The sequence below is a fragment of the Aspergillus ambiguus genome (genome assembly GCF_047715705.1).
Source record: "Aspergillus ambiguus strain CBS 117.58 unplaced genomic scaffold BDV59scaffold_32, whole genome shotgun sequence".
NCBI classification, from domain to species: domain Eukaryota; kingdom Fungi; phylum Ascomycota; class Eurotiomycetes; order Eurotiales; family Aspergillaceae; genus Aspergillus; species Aspergillus ambiguus.
The window spans coordinates 2,890-19,324 of NW_027395545.1; the positions used below are offsets into that span (position 1 = coordinate 2,890).

A 16,435-nucleotide genomic window follows, 5' to 3' on the forward strand; every position below is an offset into this window, starting at 1 on the left:
TGGGTAATGGATACGTCTCCTTACTCGAATTTCAAGACACACAATGCTATACCTAAAAAGTTGAACGTCCATCTTGGCCAGAAAACTGGAAATCTCAGGCATGATGATGGCCAGTCGATTTGGGATCTCTACGGAATTTACCTATTCAATGAAGCAAAATTATTCCCCCAACCAAGACACTATACAACCAGACTGACCTAGGTCATCTCTTGAGGAATCACAATATAGGTGCTATGTATGCATTCAACACTTTTGCCTAACGACGTGTTTCCTTTTTCCGTTGGCCGTGGCATCTATCACACATACCTGCGCGTTCCTTTTCCGTGCCTGTCCTTACAAATTTGGACTGTTTAGAAACGCCTTATCTCTTCTGAATCCGGTATTCTTCCGTTTCCTTCGATGGTTATCTCGTTCCTACTACTTGGAGACTACCTGTTCGCCTATCTATAGTTGTCGTTCCTAGCAACAGCCAGGAACGTAAGTGACCACAACTGTCTGATATTAGATTCTGTGGGAAGACATTAGCACCAGGAATAGTCCAGGACCATCTGAAACAGAATCGAGATAAATGCGGACAAGGAAGGACATACCAGTCTGACCCCCCGCCCCAGGTGGCGAAGGAAATACACCCAAGGGCCGAACCTGAAACGAATCGTTCTGGTAAGTCCAAGACCAAACCTCTGCTGAGAGCATATCCTTGTTCTTCTCAATTGAGTCCCAGAGCGCATTATACGCCCCGCGCACGTTTTCAAAAACGGAGTCATCAGTACAGAAATTTGGGAGGGGCATCACGGACTCGGGTTTATGGCCTCTTTCCATAAATTCCGAGCTAACAGAAACATTTGAGGTTACATCGCACCGTCCTAGCTGTAACTCCAACCCCTTGGCCATCATGGCCAGCTGCCATGACCACACGACCGTACCATGGTATGCGCCTGTTGTAAAGTTCTGCGCGTATACGGGGTCTGCCCCGAACGCAGGGTTCGCGACGAGCATACCGGCGTCAGTCATTAGCCCGGCTGGAAAAGTCCGCCTGATATTTGTGGCGGAGTTGTTTAAGAAGGGGGTGAGTTGGTTGTCGTTCGTAGTGTTAAGAAGAAAGTGGCGGAAACAATCATCCGTATTCATGACTTCCACCTTGGAGAGATTATTATTTCCCTCTAGGGCGACGGCATTGAATGAAATATCGGTATCAATAGTGGAGGACTGGTCTGGCCCCGGGAAATTATCGATAGCATATGACTCAACCAGGGACTTAGCTCTGGATTGTGGGATTGTCACGCCGAAAAAGTCCAGTGTTTTGTCTTCCCAGATTTTGGCGTATTCGTCGGCGAGAGAACCCCATTGCTTTCTATATGGGGTAACCCCCTCTCGTGATAGTGCTCCGATAGATCTAAGACCTGCTGGCACAAGAGCAGTGTTCACATCATAAGGGATACGGCCTCCGCCAAGACCTGTAAACGAGTGGATCAGCAGAGTTTCTTCGCCAAATCGGAAAGGTAAACGTACCGTAAGTGCTATCTCTCCACTGACCGACAACCTGGCCCTCCTGGAGATGAATGAGGTTTTCCTTCGTCTGATTGTGAGCAAAAGGCCCCGCAAGGCGCATGATCCGTTCCGCATTGATGAGGGCCAAATCACCCCAGGTCAAATTCTCGTTTGCTGGGTTGACCGTACCCGCCGCGGTACTAGGTTGAGAATTAGATTGCCTTCGATAGTATTGGAGTGGGCCACATACTCGAAAAAATCAACAGCTCTGCTTCGACCAACTGGATTTTCTAGGAAATATCGTTGCATCAGAATGGGAAGATAATAATCCGAGTCAACCTGATATATCGGATCAGTAATAACCACCTGGAATATTGTCGGAGACATGCTCACCATATGATAATCACAGCTCATAGCAGTGCTAGTGATATTCTGCTGCGCATTTTTCCAGGTTGCGTAATCCCTTTCCAAAGGTCACTCAAAGCTCTCGGCGATCAAAACTGAAATGCTCACCCAATCGTCTCCTCATGACAGACGGTCCCATCTGTGCGGTTGATTCTCTCCAATACGGCTCCAATAACTGCCTCAAGAGCACCCCCTTCACCGCCGCTCAAAACAGGCTCTAGAAGTAACGTCGCTATCATCGAGTCCCTCCCAAAATACGTCAAGAAGCGCCATGCACCGGTGAGAAACTTGTCCGAATAAGACAGAAAAGAAAGTGCAGTTATCTCATCTGGCCTGGACGAAACCAAATTGCTCGATGCATTATTGAGCACCGCGCTGGACTTCATCTGCGTGAGCTGCGGGTAGTTGATTGTCGTGGAGAAGAGATAATCGCCAGCTTCGAAATTGACAGTGCGATTGTTCAGAATCACAGTGCCGACGCTATTTGAGGTGGAGTTACTTAAGGGCTGGAACTTCAAACTCGTCATTGTGGTATTATCCAACCAAGTACGCTGCAGCAAGACACTCCCATCATCCTGGGACGAGAATTTGACAGCACCCTGAATCTCAGGGTAGAGAAGACTAGGACCCTCAACGAAATCGCGAATCGTACGGATGCTCCCCAGAATTGGGACAGTGAGAGTTGCAGACGAGTTAAAGCGCAAGAGCCCTTGAATTCCGACGCTAGGTGTACCACTAGATGATGCGATATAGACGGAGGACAAAGGGTGGGTGTCGGTGGAATTAATAAGTTGGATGGACAATGTGCCATTTTTGCCATTCTGTGGCGCGAAGAAGACACATGCGCCACTATTGCCGGCCGGCCATGCTATAATCAGGCGTGGCCCGATGATAGAAAGATTATTGCCTGGGAGTGGACTGGTAACCACAACCTGGGCGGCGACATTGCAGTCAGAGTAGAAGTAGTTCTCATACGGTGGGTCGCTGAGTGACAGTTCCAAGGCCGGATCGGAGCATTCAGGGGCACTGGATTGTGCGCTAACTGCCTGAGGTATACTTTGTCAGTCTGAACATGAAGTTGTTGTTAAGCCACCGCATACTGCATCATCACTTCCCGCCCTCGCGAATGCAATTAGAGCACCAAGCAAGCACGGCTTTAGTGCGAACTTCATGGCATGATATTGATGGTTGTTTCTGGGAGAGGTACAGTGGTCTTTAAGTATACCTCCCGAAGAAAGTGGGATAGGTAAAAAGTTGGCTAGCACGAAGTTCTGAAGAAATAGCAATCCCTGAGGTTTGATATTCCCGAAATTTCTCCTCGTTCAACGTCCATGAGTCATTTGTATCCAATGACTGAATGCCTCAGCCTGCTTTACGCTACCAAAGGAATTATGTCCCATGCGGGGTGGAGAGGTGCGACTCCATTTACCACAGTCCATCGTATTCATACTAAACCAGTGGGTACGTGCGGAGAGACCCAAGTTGACTGTCCCGATATTATCCCGACAGAATCTCGGCAGTTAGTTACTGGAAATGTAAGAATGACGACGGCATCTTACCCGCCAGGTTAGTTGGATACCCGCGCGATTCTGGCCCACGCCGCTTTCCGAAGTATTTATTTTTTTACAACTAGCAGAAACCATGGAAATCAAAAAAGTCATCTGTGTCCACCAGCATTGGCTCCCTAAAGCACAGGTACCAGCTTCTGTTCGATTTATTGGCAGACACGGACGAATACTGCAGATGGGGAAGATGTGGTACGAAGTTGGAGCAAGATGTCAGATTCCAGAGATGTATATGCACCACTACTAATGTAGAATGACCCGCCTTCCCCCTGCTTGATTGCCTTCAGCTCCCTCGAGTATCATATTTATCACGTGATATATGTAGCCTACACTAAAGAAAGAATATGTAATTGCAACAAGTTTCCCAGAATTATTACCACCATAACCGCTCACAAAGCCCAATCAGGGACATTCTCCTCAACTCATCTTTAGTTCCAACATTATACTTCCTGGAAGGAGTAATTACCTATCCTGGAAACGAATCATGACTTCATAACTTATGGCGAAACAAGTATAGATGTGTGGGGTGGTGCCAGACGTAAATACGAGAAAATAAGGTTCACTATTTTCCTGTCATAAGGTGCAAAAGCCATCCAGCTTGTATTAGACTCCGTTTCCGTTTCAGTATGTCATATTCAATTGTAGCACTGGGGTCTATGTGTGTGGTATATATTGATTTAGCCTTGTGTCCGCATCCAACATTATACCCTTATGTCTCTTCTGTGAACGCTGGTTGTTATTATTCTTGGCAGAAAAAAGGGGGGGCCTTGACTCATGGGATAATTATAAAGTTGTTTAGTATGGCGCAAAGCATATACGCGAAGCTCAGTTGTTTACCTGATCAAACGATTCACTACATCAAATGGGGCCATGTTCTTCAATCTGATTAAGTCGTCTTTATTTGCCCCACCAACATTATACAGCAATCACTTCCCCCGGGATTTCTCCGTGGGTCAGGTGTCATAGAAACCCTTGACAGGCATGGATTGGCAATTTCTGGCCTTTCGTCAGGCCTTCATTCAATTCTCCCGTGCTCCAACTATCCCCGGCTCTGGCCGTGGCGGGGTGCGGGGTGTCTCCCAACCTACTCTGTATACACACACGGGGATGCACTATTGTCACGTTACCATCGTGTAAAGTAATGGGGACCGTGCGGAACTTTCCTGTCCAGTCAAATGCCAAATTCCTGGCCCAGCTTTCCACAGGAGGCCAATTGATGTCATCTGTAAGATAGAGACCCTTTCCAAATGGCCTACTCCCCAGAAAAGCAACAGAATACCACACAACGTGGTTCTATGCGACGACAGCCGCTCTGAAATCAGCTCGGAGAACCTCCAGGATACCTCCAAGTTGGTGTGCCCGGCAGCTGCTCCGCACAAAACTTTGGCTGCTTGGCGGAGCCTGACTCGGTCGACTTCTCTTTGTTCCGCCTGCGTCGGCGAGTACCAAGCGTATGGGCCAGGCTGGAAGGCTGGGGGTGGAGGAGGCAGAGCAGGGACGTGGAAGTGTATATCTCCGGAGCAGATTTACGGCAGATACTGAGCGGATGTGAACCCAGGTACTGAAGTCTAGTTTCGGCCAACGTTCCTCCCAGTTAAATTAATGGGGTAATGGAGAGTTAACTATAATTTCCCGGAAATACCAGGGGAGCCTATATAGCACCATTGTTAGCTGTGGAAGAAATTCAATGGTTATCATCTTGCGGCTGACAGATGGACGACATATTGCGGTATGCTCAAAAGATATCAATCTACACGAATATACCCAAATGGCCTACTAGTTAGACTGGCGCCGTTGTGCCATTTCCTGCAATTGCTGCACTGCTCCCCGCACGCTAGTACCGGACTGGGCACATATAAAATGAAACTGTTGGGAAACAGTAGCTCTCACCACTTAGCATCTGACGCGGGATTTCAAAATTCAGGATACAACAGGATACCATCGCTCATTTGGTCCATGTTCAAATTTATATAATCTATCGCGTTGTAGTGCTTGTTTTTGTGTAACTATTAGACGCCAAGAATCAGGAAAAGGATTTTCCACCGAGAGCACTGTTTGGTCTTCTTGATGCCGATCAATGTTGGGCTCTGAACGCAGGACTATAAGTCCACGGTAGCTGGAGGTATCCTCGCAGTAAGTTATCCCATATCCGTGCCAAGATGGTTGCTGACGCTGGATGTAGTAGGCGGTCAAACTCTTTTATTACCATCGTTTGACGGATGTTCTGAATAACTCCTTTTACCCACTCCTACCTCCCACTCCACGACCGAATTCACTAAAACAAGACTGGGATAACATGGGGGCTTCTAAACCTCGGCCTTCCGGAAGGGCCATGCCAACGACAAAGGGGACATTGCCAGCGAAGACGTTCATAATTGACAACGGCGCATACACAATAAAGGCCGGGCACGCCTTCGATGCTCTACCGCCTGGGAACGATGAAATAAAATTGCTCTCATCGTGCAACGTGATTCCCAATGCTCTCGTCAAGACTCGTGGAAATCGGGTCTATATCGCCTCCGAACTCAATACTCATGTAACGGACGGCAATGAATTAATGTTTCGGCGCCCAGTGGAAAAAGGGTATATTGTAAACTGGGAAGCGCAGAAGGAAATCTGGGAACACTCATTTTTTGATGAGGGATCTGTGCGGTCGAAAGACATGCGAATTACAAACCCAGAGGAGACCACACTCCTGCTCACGGAAGCACCGAATGCCCTGCCGGCGCTACAGAAAAATGCTGACGAGATCGTGATGGAGGAGTGGGGGTTTGGTGGTTATTATAGATGTGTGGGTAAGCAAATCATCAGAATATTTCGTAAAAGAGTGAATTTTATTTTGCTTTACGCTGACATTCGGAATCATACAAGGCCCTACACTGAATGCCTGGAATGAAATACAGTCCCTATTCGGAGATCCCACCCCTCCGAATGCTGACTCTGTGGCATCTCCCACCGAATGCTTGCTTGTTGTCGACTCTGGTTATTCGCATACTACCGTCACACCCGTCTACAAAGGTCAACCAATTCAACGCGGAATCCGAAGAATCGACCTCGGAGGGAAACACCTCACAAACTATTTAAAGGAGATGGTATCCATGAGGCAGTATAACATGGTGGATGAAACATACATAATGAACGAAGTTAAAGAGGCTGTTTGTTTCGTGACCGATGATTTTGCTAGGGATATGGAACGGACATGGAAAGGCAACCGAAAGCGTGAACAAGCCGGCGCTAGCGAAGGTATCACGGTCGATTACGTCCTCCCTGACCCAAATGCAGGCAAGAAAGGCTTCATGCGTCCTCATGACCCCATGTTGAATATAAAGAAGAGAAAGAGCGCTCTTGCTGGTGCGGGTACTGACACGATATCGGAAGACGTCCTGATTTTGGGTAACGAACGCTTTGCTGTCCCTGAGATACTGTTTACACCGAGTGACATTGGTATGAAACAAGCTGGGATTCCAGATATAGTCATGCAGAGCCTCTCTGTCCTGCCGCAAGGACTACATCCGGCATTTCTGGCAAATGTTCTGATTGTTGGCGGAAATGCACTACTTCCCGGATTCATCGACCGACTGTAAGCTCATGCTATACCAGCTATTGTTTGTTGCTAAAGCCTCCTAGGGAAACAGAGCTTCGTCAAGTTGCATCCGCAGAATGCGTCGTCAGAGTGCGACGCCCGAAGGAGTAAGTACTGTTGCATCGTTCCATACAACGCTCCATACAACGCTCACTGACTGACTGTGCTGCAGCCCCATTCGTTATACCTGGCTCGGCGCCTCTCGGTTAGCCACAAACAAAGAAGAGCTGAGGAAGGTTGCCATAACTCGCCAAGAGTATCAAGAAAACGGTTCTTCATGGACAGGAAGAAAGTTTTCGGGGGCTTGACAGGCAGTGTAAATCTGCAAAGGAGCATGAGTTGCGGTGCCTCTCCAATTATCCCGTTGAAAAAGGTATCGTAGAAGAGGTAACCCTGACTGTGATTCTCCACTCGGCCTCACTGGCCTTGCCTCTGGCGGCCGGAGTGCGATCCCCGAAATAAAACCATGTGGGCAGCAGGTAAGCACAGATCCGCAATCAGCTTGAGCCAATAGGTAAGTGAGTTGTAAGCATACCAAGATAAAAACGTATACATATCATTTTGATAAATGTCGCAATGGCTGTGCAACACAATGTAGCTTAGGTATCTGATCGGTAGACACGGCTAGCCTTTTACTTCGATATTTGCCCTAAGTCGTACCACCATCCCCAGATCCGAAATCCACTGGAGCGCCAGAGCCAAAAGAATCGGGGTCTACAGATTTATAGGGCAGAAAGAACGAAACGCCACTTCCCCTTGAATAGATAGCATGTACCCTGGTAACGACGGAGGCTGGCAGTGCCATGATGCCTGAAATTCTGGTCTGAGGTATTACATAGATATAATCTACGCCGCTGATCAATCTGCTCATAGGGTCCATAAAGCCTGGCAGGTAGCTATGTGGCGAGAGGGGAGCATTCCAAGGAAGAATAACCCCCCCCACTGCAGGCTCATCCGCTGCCTCTAGAGACCGCAGGCAAAGAATTCGTTCAGACGTAACAAAATTGATTCATAGGAAACATTTTTTTTCTAGATTATCGACACTGCTCCCAGGACAAATCCGACAGATGGCCCATCCATACCTGGTTGGGTTGACAGGCATCGTAAAACTCCACGCCATCCAATTATTCTGAGCGGAATAGAGACGGCGGCGCCTCAAGGGTTAGTACCGACAGGGTATTCATCGCTAGCAGCAAGCACTTCCGTTTAAACGCTCTCAAGCACCTGCTCCTTGAATTCCCGCTCAACCTTGTGGCCCTTGTCATCAGTGGTAGACTCGCCGTGAAGGTTCAGAAGGGCGCCGAGGTCAAACTTGGGGGACTTGAGGAGCTTGACCTTGCGGATGTGGACCTATATATGTTTAGTTATCCGTAAAGCCACGTGGATCAGTTAAGGGCGGCTACTAACGTTCTGCAGAGGGTAGATACCCTGGGTAGCCTTCTCGATCTCACGGCCGATGACCTCAGGGATCAGCTTCGTGGTGAGTTGAGACAGAGAGCAGCTGGCGGCTTCACGCTGCATGATCTCGGTCATCTTCTTGCGGATAGCGCGAATCTGGGAAGAGCGGGCGTAGGTGGTCTTCTTGATCTGGTTGGGGCGTCTCTTGGTGAAGGCAATGGCAAAAAGACGAATGAGGTAATCGTCGGTCGTCTTAACGGTGACGTTAGCCTCGATGAGGGACTGCCACTTGCGCACCAGGGAGCGCAGCTTGTCGGTCGTGAAGTCCAAGCCGTAGAAGTTGGTCAAGCAGTTCTTTCCCTGGATCTCATCGACACGGAGCTTGACCTTGCGGAAAGCGTGGTCTTCGTCGTTCTGGAGGTCGGCGAGAGAGACTTCGAAGACACGTCCCTTCAGAGAGTCGTTGGCGTTCTTAAGACCGCTTGTACGGTTGACAAGGGTCTTTCCGACACTTTATTTTCAAATTGGTCAGTCGTCTGTGCGAAATAGAAAGACACACTCTGGATGTGTGATGGCAACTAAGGTGACACGCGCGAGACATACTCTCTGATCTGGAAGGTAGAGGGGGCCTGGATCTCGTCAGCGACGTTGCGAATTATTGAAGGGTCGTCTTACCTTCACAGAGTACTCATCCTTCCGCGAGAAGGGGTCGACAGTTCTCTTCTTGATACCCTTCTTGCCCTTGGACAAGCGCTTATTCCTATCAAGCCGTTAGGATTCACGATCTTCGACCATCCAAAATCAAAGAGAACGGCAACCATACTTTCCAACGGCCATTGTTGCGACTCGTGTCTATCTTGAGGCTATCGAAGACAGACTGTTTTCACACACCACGGGGTCCGGTGGAGGGAGTCGATGCGATATACGCTTGCTGGGTCAACGGGACGAAAGTTGAAAACGAAATCCCACAGAAAAGTCCGCTAAGCGAGCCGCGGGCCCTATCCTTGCATTACATAATATGGCTTCCCCACAGAAATAGACATACCATATATGATTGGCCAATAATTTTAGTCACATGATCTTAATATTGGAAAGACTGAGTTATATGAATCCACCAACTGAAGCCGCTGTTCTCACCGGATCTTGAGTAGCTACTACGGGGTACAGCATATGCAGTAGGTGTACTTACGCAGATATCAGACTTTACCCTTTACCATCACGGAGAGACAGGCTGAGCTTTTATTATCTGGCTATTAATAAGTAGTAAGAATGAAGTCTGCACATCAATTCCTGGAAATTTATGACGGATAATACTATATTACCCAGTATCTCGTAGAAGAATGCTCAACATCTCTGTTAAGGTACATGGATGTACCTGTGCGCTTATCTACCAGCCTAATAAAGTAGTAAGACGATTTGGAAGGCGGTACGAGCCTAGGTAGATGGATGATGTAATACTCCTACAAAAATGGGGTGCGGTCTCGGCGACAACTCCAAAGGAGTTGAGAGTTGATACAAAGAGTATTTATTATTGATCAACCAGCGCCATCCTTGATTACACCCACCATACACCTAATTCATAAGGTGGATTAAACGCGCGACTAGACCTTTTTGATCGGGAACATCACTGACAAGCTTCTTAAGAAGGTCCAGAACGCGCTACTCATTCGGCAGCCAACCGAGCGCTTCAATACAGCTCACTATGGTAAGTTGCTTTCGAAACTTCTCCTCCAGTGGGGGACTTGAGATGGTTTCTAATTTATGCTGGTTCATGTAGGGTAAACGGAAGAAGTCGAGCAGAACACCGCAACAACCAAAAAAGGTATTGGACTTTGGACACACCATTCAAACAGCCTCTAACATCAGCTCAGAGAGAACCCCTGCCCACGACATTCGCCTGTTTATTCTGCAATCACGAGAACTCTGTTGTGGTGAAGCTGGACAAGAAGTTGGGGTTAGGAAATCTGTCCTGCAAGGTCTGCGGACAGAGATTTCAAACAGGAATCAATTGTAAGGTCTATCAGTTTCATGGTCCTGCCACAGCTAACTGTTGCGTGTCATAGACCTTTCTGCTGCTGTTGACGTATACTCGGATTGGGTTGACGCATGCGATGCCGTGGCTAAGGACACAGCAAATAAATATGAAGAGAACGACGTCCATGATGGGCGATCAACGGGGTATCGCGAAGACACAGGCGTCGACGTTGCAGAACATGCAGATGAATATGATGGATATTGATACTACCAGATGGTCCCAGAGGGGAGGGGGCCCATTTGAAACCCGTAAATTTCCCTGCTTTTGTCACCTGCACTATTTGATGTCTCGTGGCGTTTGGACAACAGTTATCTGGTTATAACTAGCTGTTTAGGCAGTATTTAGGGTGAATCATTAATGGTTACCTGGCAGTTTTAACATATCCCATCTACCCCTTCGATGTCTGTTATGGCATGATAGGCGTCTACCTTTATTGATGCTAAAAAATGTACACAGTAGTATTTGTATACACAAGATGAATGGCCCTCAGGCGGATTATAAAGTATAGTATCGGTCCCCAAAGTCTCCAAGGCCCGGGATAATATATCTAAAACATCTCAGTTAGCACAAGATGATCATTCCAAAAGTACGACCTGTCACGAGCCACTCACTTTTTCTCATCCAGGCCTTGGTCAATGAACGCAGTCACAATTCGCAGTCTGGGGAATCGTGTGGCGAAGTCAGCGACTCCTGTTGGACTGGCGATAAGGTTGAGGAACAAAATTCGATCTTCCGGTACGCCTTTCTGCTTTAAAACTTCCACAGCAAGTGTAGCAGAACCCCCTATATGGTGTTAGACATGTGTTTACGTTGCTGCAGTGTGACCTACCCGTCGCAAACATGGGGTCGAGAAGAAGGACCCATCGGTTGGAAATGTCAACCGGAAGTTTCTCATAGAATAACTTAGGCTGGCATGTTTCTTCATCTCTTTGGATGAGAATTTTTCCGATTCGAACCGACCGACAACAGTCCCTCAGCCCTTGTTCCATGGCCTCCCCTGCCCTCATAATTGAGACCCCGCATATTTTCCCTTCGAACTTCACACCGAGGTAACTCCGGCCAACAGGAGTAGTGACCGGCTGCTCTACCACTGGGAGATGGTTGAGACCTTCTTCAACTAGGAGGCGAATAATCCGGTTGGAATAAAAGATAAAGTCCGCGCGGCCAGTATTCTTATCTCTGATCATGCTGGAATGAGGGTCAGCTCGCACTTCAACGAGATCCTGCAGTTTCAGACCAAACCCATGCATGATCTTGGCTTACGTTAGGAGAGCAATCAATTGGGGAGTCTGCGGTAAGACATGGACATTCTCGTAGGGCAGAGCTTTCGATACTGTTGCTGTGGGCTTCTCTCCATCGGGGCGATAGAAAGGTCCAACACCTTGGGCCGGACAAGGCGCGCTTTCCCCGCGTTCCGCAGCCATTATGAGGAGGGGTCCCTGTCAGTCGAGAAATAAGAGTAATGTGCGTGAGCAGACCCAAGGAAGGTGCCTGAGGAGCAGCAATCGGAAAGACAAGAGGAGAGAACCATGAAAGATACCAGAGCGGGGAGAATCATGCGTGGAGCTACCGAGTTAGGTACCTAAGATAAGAGAGTTAGTCCAGATATGGTTAGCGTGTCACTGGGCGGTGTAACTAATGAAATCCCATTATTATGTAAGGATCATCCTGAAACCCCCACCTGGAGCTTGTCGCAAGGTAAAAGAGTACTACTACCAACTCCGTCTTACCTCGGGGCTCCGTACAGGCACTGCTGCTTCCGGCCTCGCCCTCCCCCACCTGTTGGTATGGGAGAATTCCAACTTTTACAAAGAATTGTCCTTCTGAACAATGCTAATGCTGTTAGTCCTCTGTTAGTGGAGGTTCCATGACACTCCTAGTATCAACAACCGCGGCTTTAATTGTCATCTGTTCCTCCATCGGAAGATAAGGTATCCGACTATTTCGCACGCGTCACTTTCTGCAAGTAAAGCTGTCCATGGATTTGCCATGCTTTTATCGGGCTTAACACCTGTCATATTTTGGATGGCAACGAATATCGACTGTCGGCCTCTTCTGTACAGTTTCTCCGACTTTGTCTGTCCAAGGACGCCGGCGCTTTCGCCTCTGTAACGCCATTATGTACCAGAGATCTAAAAAGCTTGTCACTTACGGTAAAAGAACCTCGAACAGGTCGCAAAAGGGGCCAGACAGAGCGACTGGATCTTCCACATCGCATGCCAACTTCGTCCAGCGGGATATCTCAGAAGACCACACCAATCCTCGAATAAAACGTATGAAGACTTCTACAATTGAAAAGGACGGAAGAGCCCAAGATAGCGATACTTTCAGCGAAAGAAGTTCCGGACGACGCCCTTACGGGAATGATACGCCTGTCTACTTGGCTCCAGATGTCGCAAAAGTCCCTGAAAAAGGGGATACCCGCGAGGCAAAGGAGACCTCTCAGATCCCATCTTCACACCCTGCTATCGACCGGGCGAGTCTTGACACATCGCCGAGCAAGCCTCACCACGGGAATCTGACCCCCGCGCGGCGACGATTGGTTGACCACCTTAACATGACTGAAAAACCACCAAGTCTGAATTTATCCCCTTCGATGGAACGGACCATGGGAGGTGGTGATCCTGAGCTGGACAAATCTTCTCATTCCAATTCGGGGCATCCAGGCGATGACCAACATTCCCAGTCTAGTGGGCATTTTCGGCAAGATGGGTCTTTGGATTTGGGAAGTTCTCAAGAGTTGGCTTCCCAACCAGCAACCGGCCTGCGCGGATCTAAAGTAACCTACGCCAGGCAGCGATCTTTCTTGAATGACATGTCTTTCCTCGAAGAGGACGGATTATCCCGTACATCATCACATGGCAAGCAGTCATTCTTCATGACAGCACCTTCATCGACAATTCCATCGTGCCCTGACGATGACGAAACAAATGACAGCCGACCTGTTCGCAGTATTCATGAGCTACGGCAATCTGGGGACAATGCGCGCTTTCGGGAAACGGTCGAATTAATGTTTGAAGATATTGAAGATCCTGACACTTCTATCTCACAGAGATGTTCTGGATTAATACAGCTGTGTGAAAAACTCCTTGACCGCGCCTGTGTCTCTCGCTTTTCGGAATATGGGTTTGATGAACGACTTGTGAAGTCCATGACAAAGGATCTCGATGTAACGTCCATTTCCTTGCTTTTGTGCGCATATCGGATGGCCTGCGATGGGGGCTCCTTTTCCCATGCCTTGTTGAGCCTATTTTGGTCACGTCTCCTGGAAGTTGCCCCCGCGTTACTTGACGTGGAGGAGGACTTGCTATCAGTATCGAAACAGTGCTCTCGCGGTATTTCGAGGAGGACGCAAACATCCATCAAAAGAATCTTGCCTGAATTGGCCTCTGCTTTATCTGGAGACTTAGCAATGTCCGACATGTCCCCTCAGTTCGTTACACTTTCCAGCATTAGTCATGTGTTGCAAAGAGTCCGTGAGAAAGAAAACGTGGTTGAAGCGCTCTCCGCATCGTTAATAGATCGTCTGATCCGGTTGGTAACCCTTGAGGATCTTGACGAGTCCTCTCTATCATCACAACGTTCGCAGAGATCTGTTCTGGTTTTATCAATCTTGGAAACCTATACGGTCTTATCAGGACCATTAGATCCTGAGCAATGCGTTGCTTTGCGTCCGCTTGCTGAGCTGCATACTCTGCTTAATACAGAACAACACGGACCGAACCGACATATCTTGATTCTCTATGTCCGATTGATTCTGAATTTAACCAACAAGGACACATCATTGTGTGAAGTGTTTACAACACCTCAGGTCCTTTCTGAGCTCGTCCATATCATCAAGGTTGGCTTCTCTGAAGTACCGGACGATTCCGGCGACAAAGAAAACAGTTCCCTCAACACGGTGATATTGGCACTTGGAGCTTTAACTAACCTGGCAGAGAAGGACGATTCGTCTAGAGCTATGTTTTTGATACAATCGCCTGGCCCAACGTCGTTTCTCCAGGCCCTTCTTCAACAGTTCTCTGCGAGTATTGGTTTTGTTGACCAGGTAAGACTGAAATTCATTGCGCCCGAATCTGTAATCTGATGAGAGAAAATAGGCACATTCTGTCCCAGAGATGCACCATAGCGTCGCGCTTGGATACCTAGCCATCCTTCTAATTACAATATGCTTGAACCCGGAAGCTCTTACACTCGCTAAGAACACTATTGGTGAGAAGGGAATGGCCCTGATACTCTCGACATCCCAAGAATTCTTGCAACATTACCAGCGAGTCGAGCAAGATTCACCCCCGTTCGAAGGAAGGGACGAGAAGGAATCTCAATTTACTGCGAGATTAGAGCATATCATATCCAAAGTACGACAATGTGTTGGTAAAACCTGAGCACATGATGGACGGGACGGTGGAAGTTATTGTATTTATTATGTGCAGGTGTTGATGTACCTTATGAATCCTGTATGATTACGAACGATTACTGTAGCAATTTATGCATGGTACTTGAACCAATCCTTTTCACAGGTTGACCGGACTAATATACGAATTAATGGCTGGGTGATGACGGATTAGTCAATCGCTGCGGTGACATAATGTAGTTGTCTCTCTTCGGCGATGGTCCGCTTACTGGAGACGGTTTGGCCTGTTTGCATGTTCCATCTGGGCCGCCGGGAGTTACCTAGGTAAGTACTACAACCGTTTGCCACCTTGGAGAGTCCACCCATCATTCAAACACCTTTCTGAGAGAACAATTGACTTTCGATTTAATCAAGCGATATCTCCTAGTTTTTCCCCTTCGTCTAATAACCATCTTGATGACCTCTACGTCTGTTGCCTGTTGCGAACTTGCATCCAGCTGTTGAATCTTGGCTCCGTTCTATCTGACGCGTCCTGATTCCAACCTATCATTCCTCCTCGAAGATCTTCTGACACGGCGCCTGGGGAAACTACAAAATGCCTACCGCACCGAAGCAGCGGAAGATCGCTATTGTTGGCAGCCGATCAGTGGGTATGACAATCCTACGAGAGCCTCGTCCCAGTTTCTGCCTTTGCGGCACAGACTTGCTTACACATGGGCTTCATAGGTAAATCTTCTCTGACCGTCCGATTCGTTGAACATCATTTCGTAGAGAGTTACTACCCCACCATCGAAAACACATTCAGCCAGATCATCAAGTACAATGGTCAAGACTTTGCGACCGAAATCGTCGACACTGCTGGTCAAGTATGGTCAATGAGGGTGGCTTGGGTGTCACGCACGCAGGCTAATGCTTGGCTAGGATGAGTACAGCATCTTGAATTCTAAACATTTCATCGGAATCCATGGATACATCGTCGTCTACTCTGTGGGTTCCCGCCAGTCTTTTGACATGGTTCGGACTATTCGTGACAAGATCTTGAATCACCTGGTGGGTGTATTCGCGCAGCCGTCCGATTGATCCATTGCTGAGACGTCATACAGGGAGCCGATTCGGTGCCGCTTGTGGTTGTTGGAAACAAAAGTGACCTCAAATCCGAACATCGCCAGGTATCGCTAGATGAGGGCCGACAATTAGGGGAGGAGTTCCATTGCGCATTCACCGAAGCTAGTGCTCGGTTCGGCCACAATGTTGACGAAGCCTTCCAATTAATGATTGGGGAGATCGAGAAGTCCCAGAATCCTGCACAACCCACAGGGGCCAACAAGTGTGTTGTAATGTGATGCAGAGCTGAGCTGGAGGATATCTGGGCTTGGTAATTGCGAGAAAGCGGAGGGACGGCTGTTATGGATATGTATTGTTTCCCGGTGGCATTTTTTCATCTTGTTCTATAGTCAGTTTGCTTGTCGATTTCTCTCGTTTGGCAGTCGTTATGACCCGACTAATTTACTTACCTAGTATGACTGTTAGAGATAGAGTGGTATTTTACGTGTTGGAGTACCTTGGATCGATATGTAGTTGACGCTTCCTAGGTTAATTATCAAGTA

The 16,435-nt window shown here is 48.0% G+C and overlaps 7 protein-coding genes across 7 annotated transcripts; 4 read left to right on the forward strand and 3 right to left on the reverse strand.

The window, feature by feature from the left end:
* Nucleotides 1-440: 440 nt before the first annotated feature.
* Nucleotides 441-3,065, reverse strand: BDV59DRAFT_204345 (uncharacterized protein; the record flags this gene model as incomplete). The annotated part of the gene is made up of 7 exons (XM_073694449.1): nt 441-508; nt 591-1,454; nt 1,510-1,688; nt 1,739-1,827; nt 1,882-1,951; nt 2,002-2,939; nt 2,994-3,065. The coding sequence occupies 7 exons, from the start codon at nt 3,063-3,065 to the stop codon at nt 441-443; spliced, it is 2,280 nt and encodes a 759-aa protein (XP_073545144.1).
* Nucleotides 3,066-5,397: 2,332 nt separating this feature from the next.
* Nucleotides 5,398-7,671, forward strand: arp6 (actin family protein). Its single transcript, XM_073690669.1, has 5 exons — nt 5,398-5,591; nt 5,641-6,253; nt 6,330-7,038; nt 7,086-7,148; nt 7,214-7,671. Exons 2-5 carry the CDS (start codon nt 5,755-5,757, stop codon nt 7,347-7,349), a joined length of 1,407 nt encoding a protein of 468 aa, XP_073545145.1. The 5' UTR covers nt 5,398-5,591; nt 5,641-5,754; the 3' UTR covers nt 7,350-7,671.
* A 125-nt stretch (nt 7,672-7,796) lies between these two features.
* On the reverse strand, nt 7,797-9,381 carry rps1 (40S ribosomal protein eS1). Its single transcript, XM_073690670.1, has 5 exons — nt 9,263-9,381; nt 9,115-9,199; nt 9,043-9,068; nt 8,449-8,950; nt 7,797-8,391 (listed from the first exon to the last, which is right to left on the reverse strand). The coding sequence occupies exons 1-5, from the start codon at nt 9,274-9,276 to the stop codon at nt 8,248-8,250; spliced, it is 771 nt and encodes a 256-aa protein (XP_073545146.1). The 5' UTR covers nt 9,277-9,381; the 3' UTR covers nt 7,797-8,247.
* A 549-nt stretch (nt 9,382-9,930) lies between these two features.
* On the forward strand, nt 9,931-10,883 carry BDV59DRAFT_93013 (transcription elongation factor 1 family protein). Its single transcript, XM_073697352.1, has 5 exons — nt 9,931-10,023; nt 10,084-10,144; nt 10,217-10,261; nt 10,311-10,449; nt 10,503-10,883. Exons 2-5 carry the CDS (start codon nt 10,142-10,144, stop codon nt 10,676-10,678), a joined length of 363 nt encoding a protein of 120 aa, XP_073545147.1. The 5' UTR covers nt 9,931-10,023; nt 10,084-10,141; the 3' UTR covers nt 10,679-10,883.
* On the reverse strand, nt 10,883-12,015 carry BDV59DRAFT_93033 (uracil phosphoribosyltransferase). The gene is made up of 4 exons (XM_073697353.1): nt 11,738-12,015; nt 11,304-11,662; nt 11,086-11,257; nt 10,883-11,021 (listed from the first exon to the last, which is right to left on the reverse strand). Exons 1-4 carry the CDS (start codon nt 11,896-11,898, stop codon nt 10,970-10,972), a joined length of 744 nt encoding a protein of 247 aa, XP_073545148.1. The 5' UTR covers nt 11,899-12,015; the 3' UTR covers nt 10,883-10,969.
* Nucleotides 12,016-12,174: 159 nt separating this feature from the next.
* On the forward strand, nt 12,175-14,980 carry BDV59DRAFT_184378 (WAPL family protein). Its single transcript, XM_073690671.1, has 3 exons — nt 12,175-12,259; nt 12,321-14,522; nt 14,575-14,980. The coding sequence occupies exons 2-3, from the start codon at nt 12,594-12,596 to the stop codon at nt 14,857-14,859; spliced, it is 2,214 nt and encodes a 737-aa protein (XP_073545149.1). The 5' UTR covers nt 12,175-12,259; nt 12,321-12,593; the 3' UTR covers nt 14,860-14,980.
* Nucleotides 14,981-15,136: 156 nt separating this feature from the next.
* On the forward strand, nt 15,137-16,418 carry rhbA (Rheb family small GTPase rhbA). Its single transcript, XM_073690672.1, has 4 exons — nt 15,137-15,478; nt 15,555-15,694; nt 15,750-15,878; nt 15,932-16,418. The coding sequence occupies exons 1-4, from the start codon at nt 15,424-15,426 to the stop codon at nt 16,169-16,171; spliced, it is 564 nt and encodes a 187-aa protein (XP_073545150.1). The 5' UTR covers nt 15,137-15,423; the 3' UTR covers nt 16,172-16,418.
* Nucleotides 16,419-16,435: the final 17 nt, after the last annotated feature.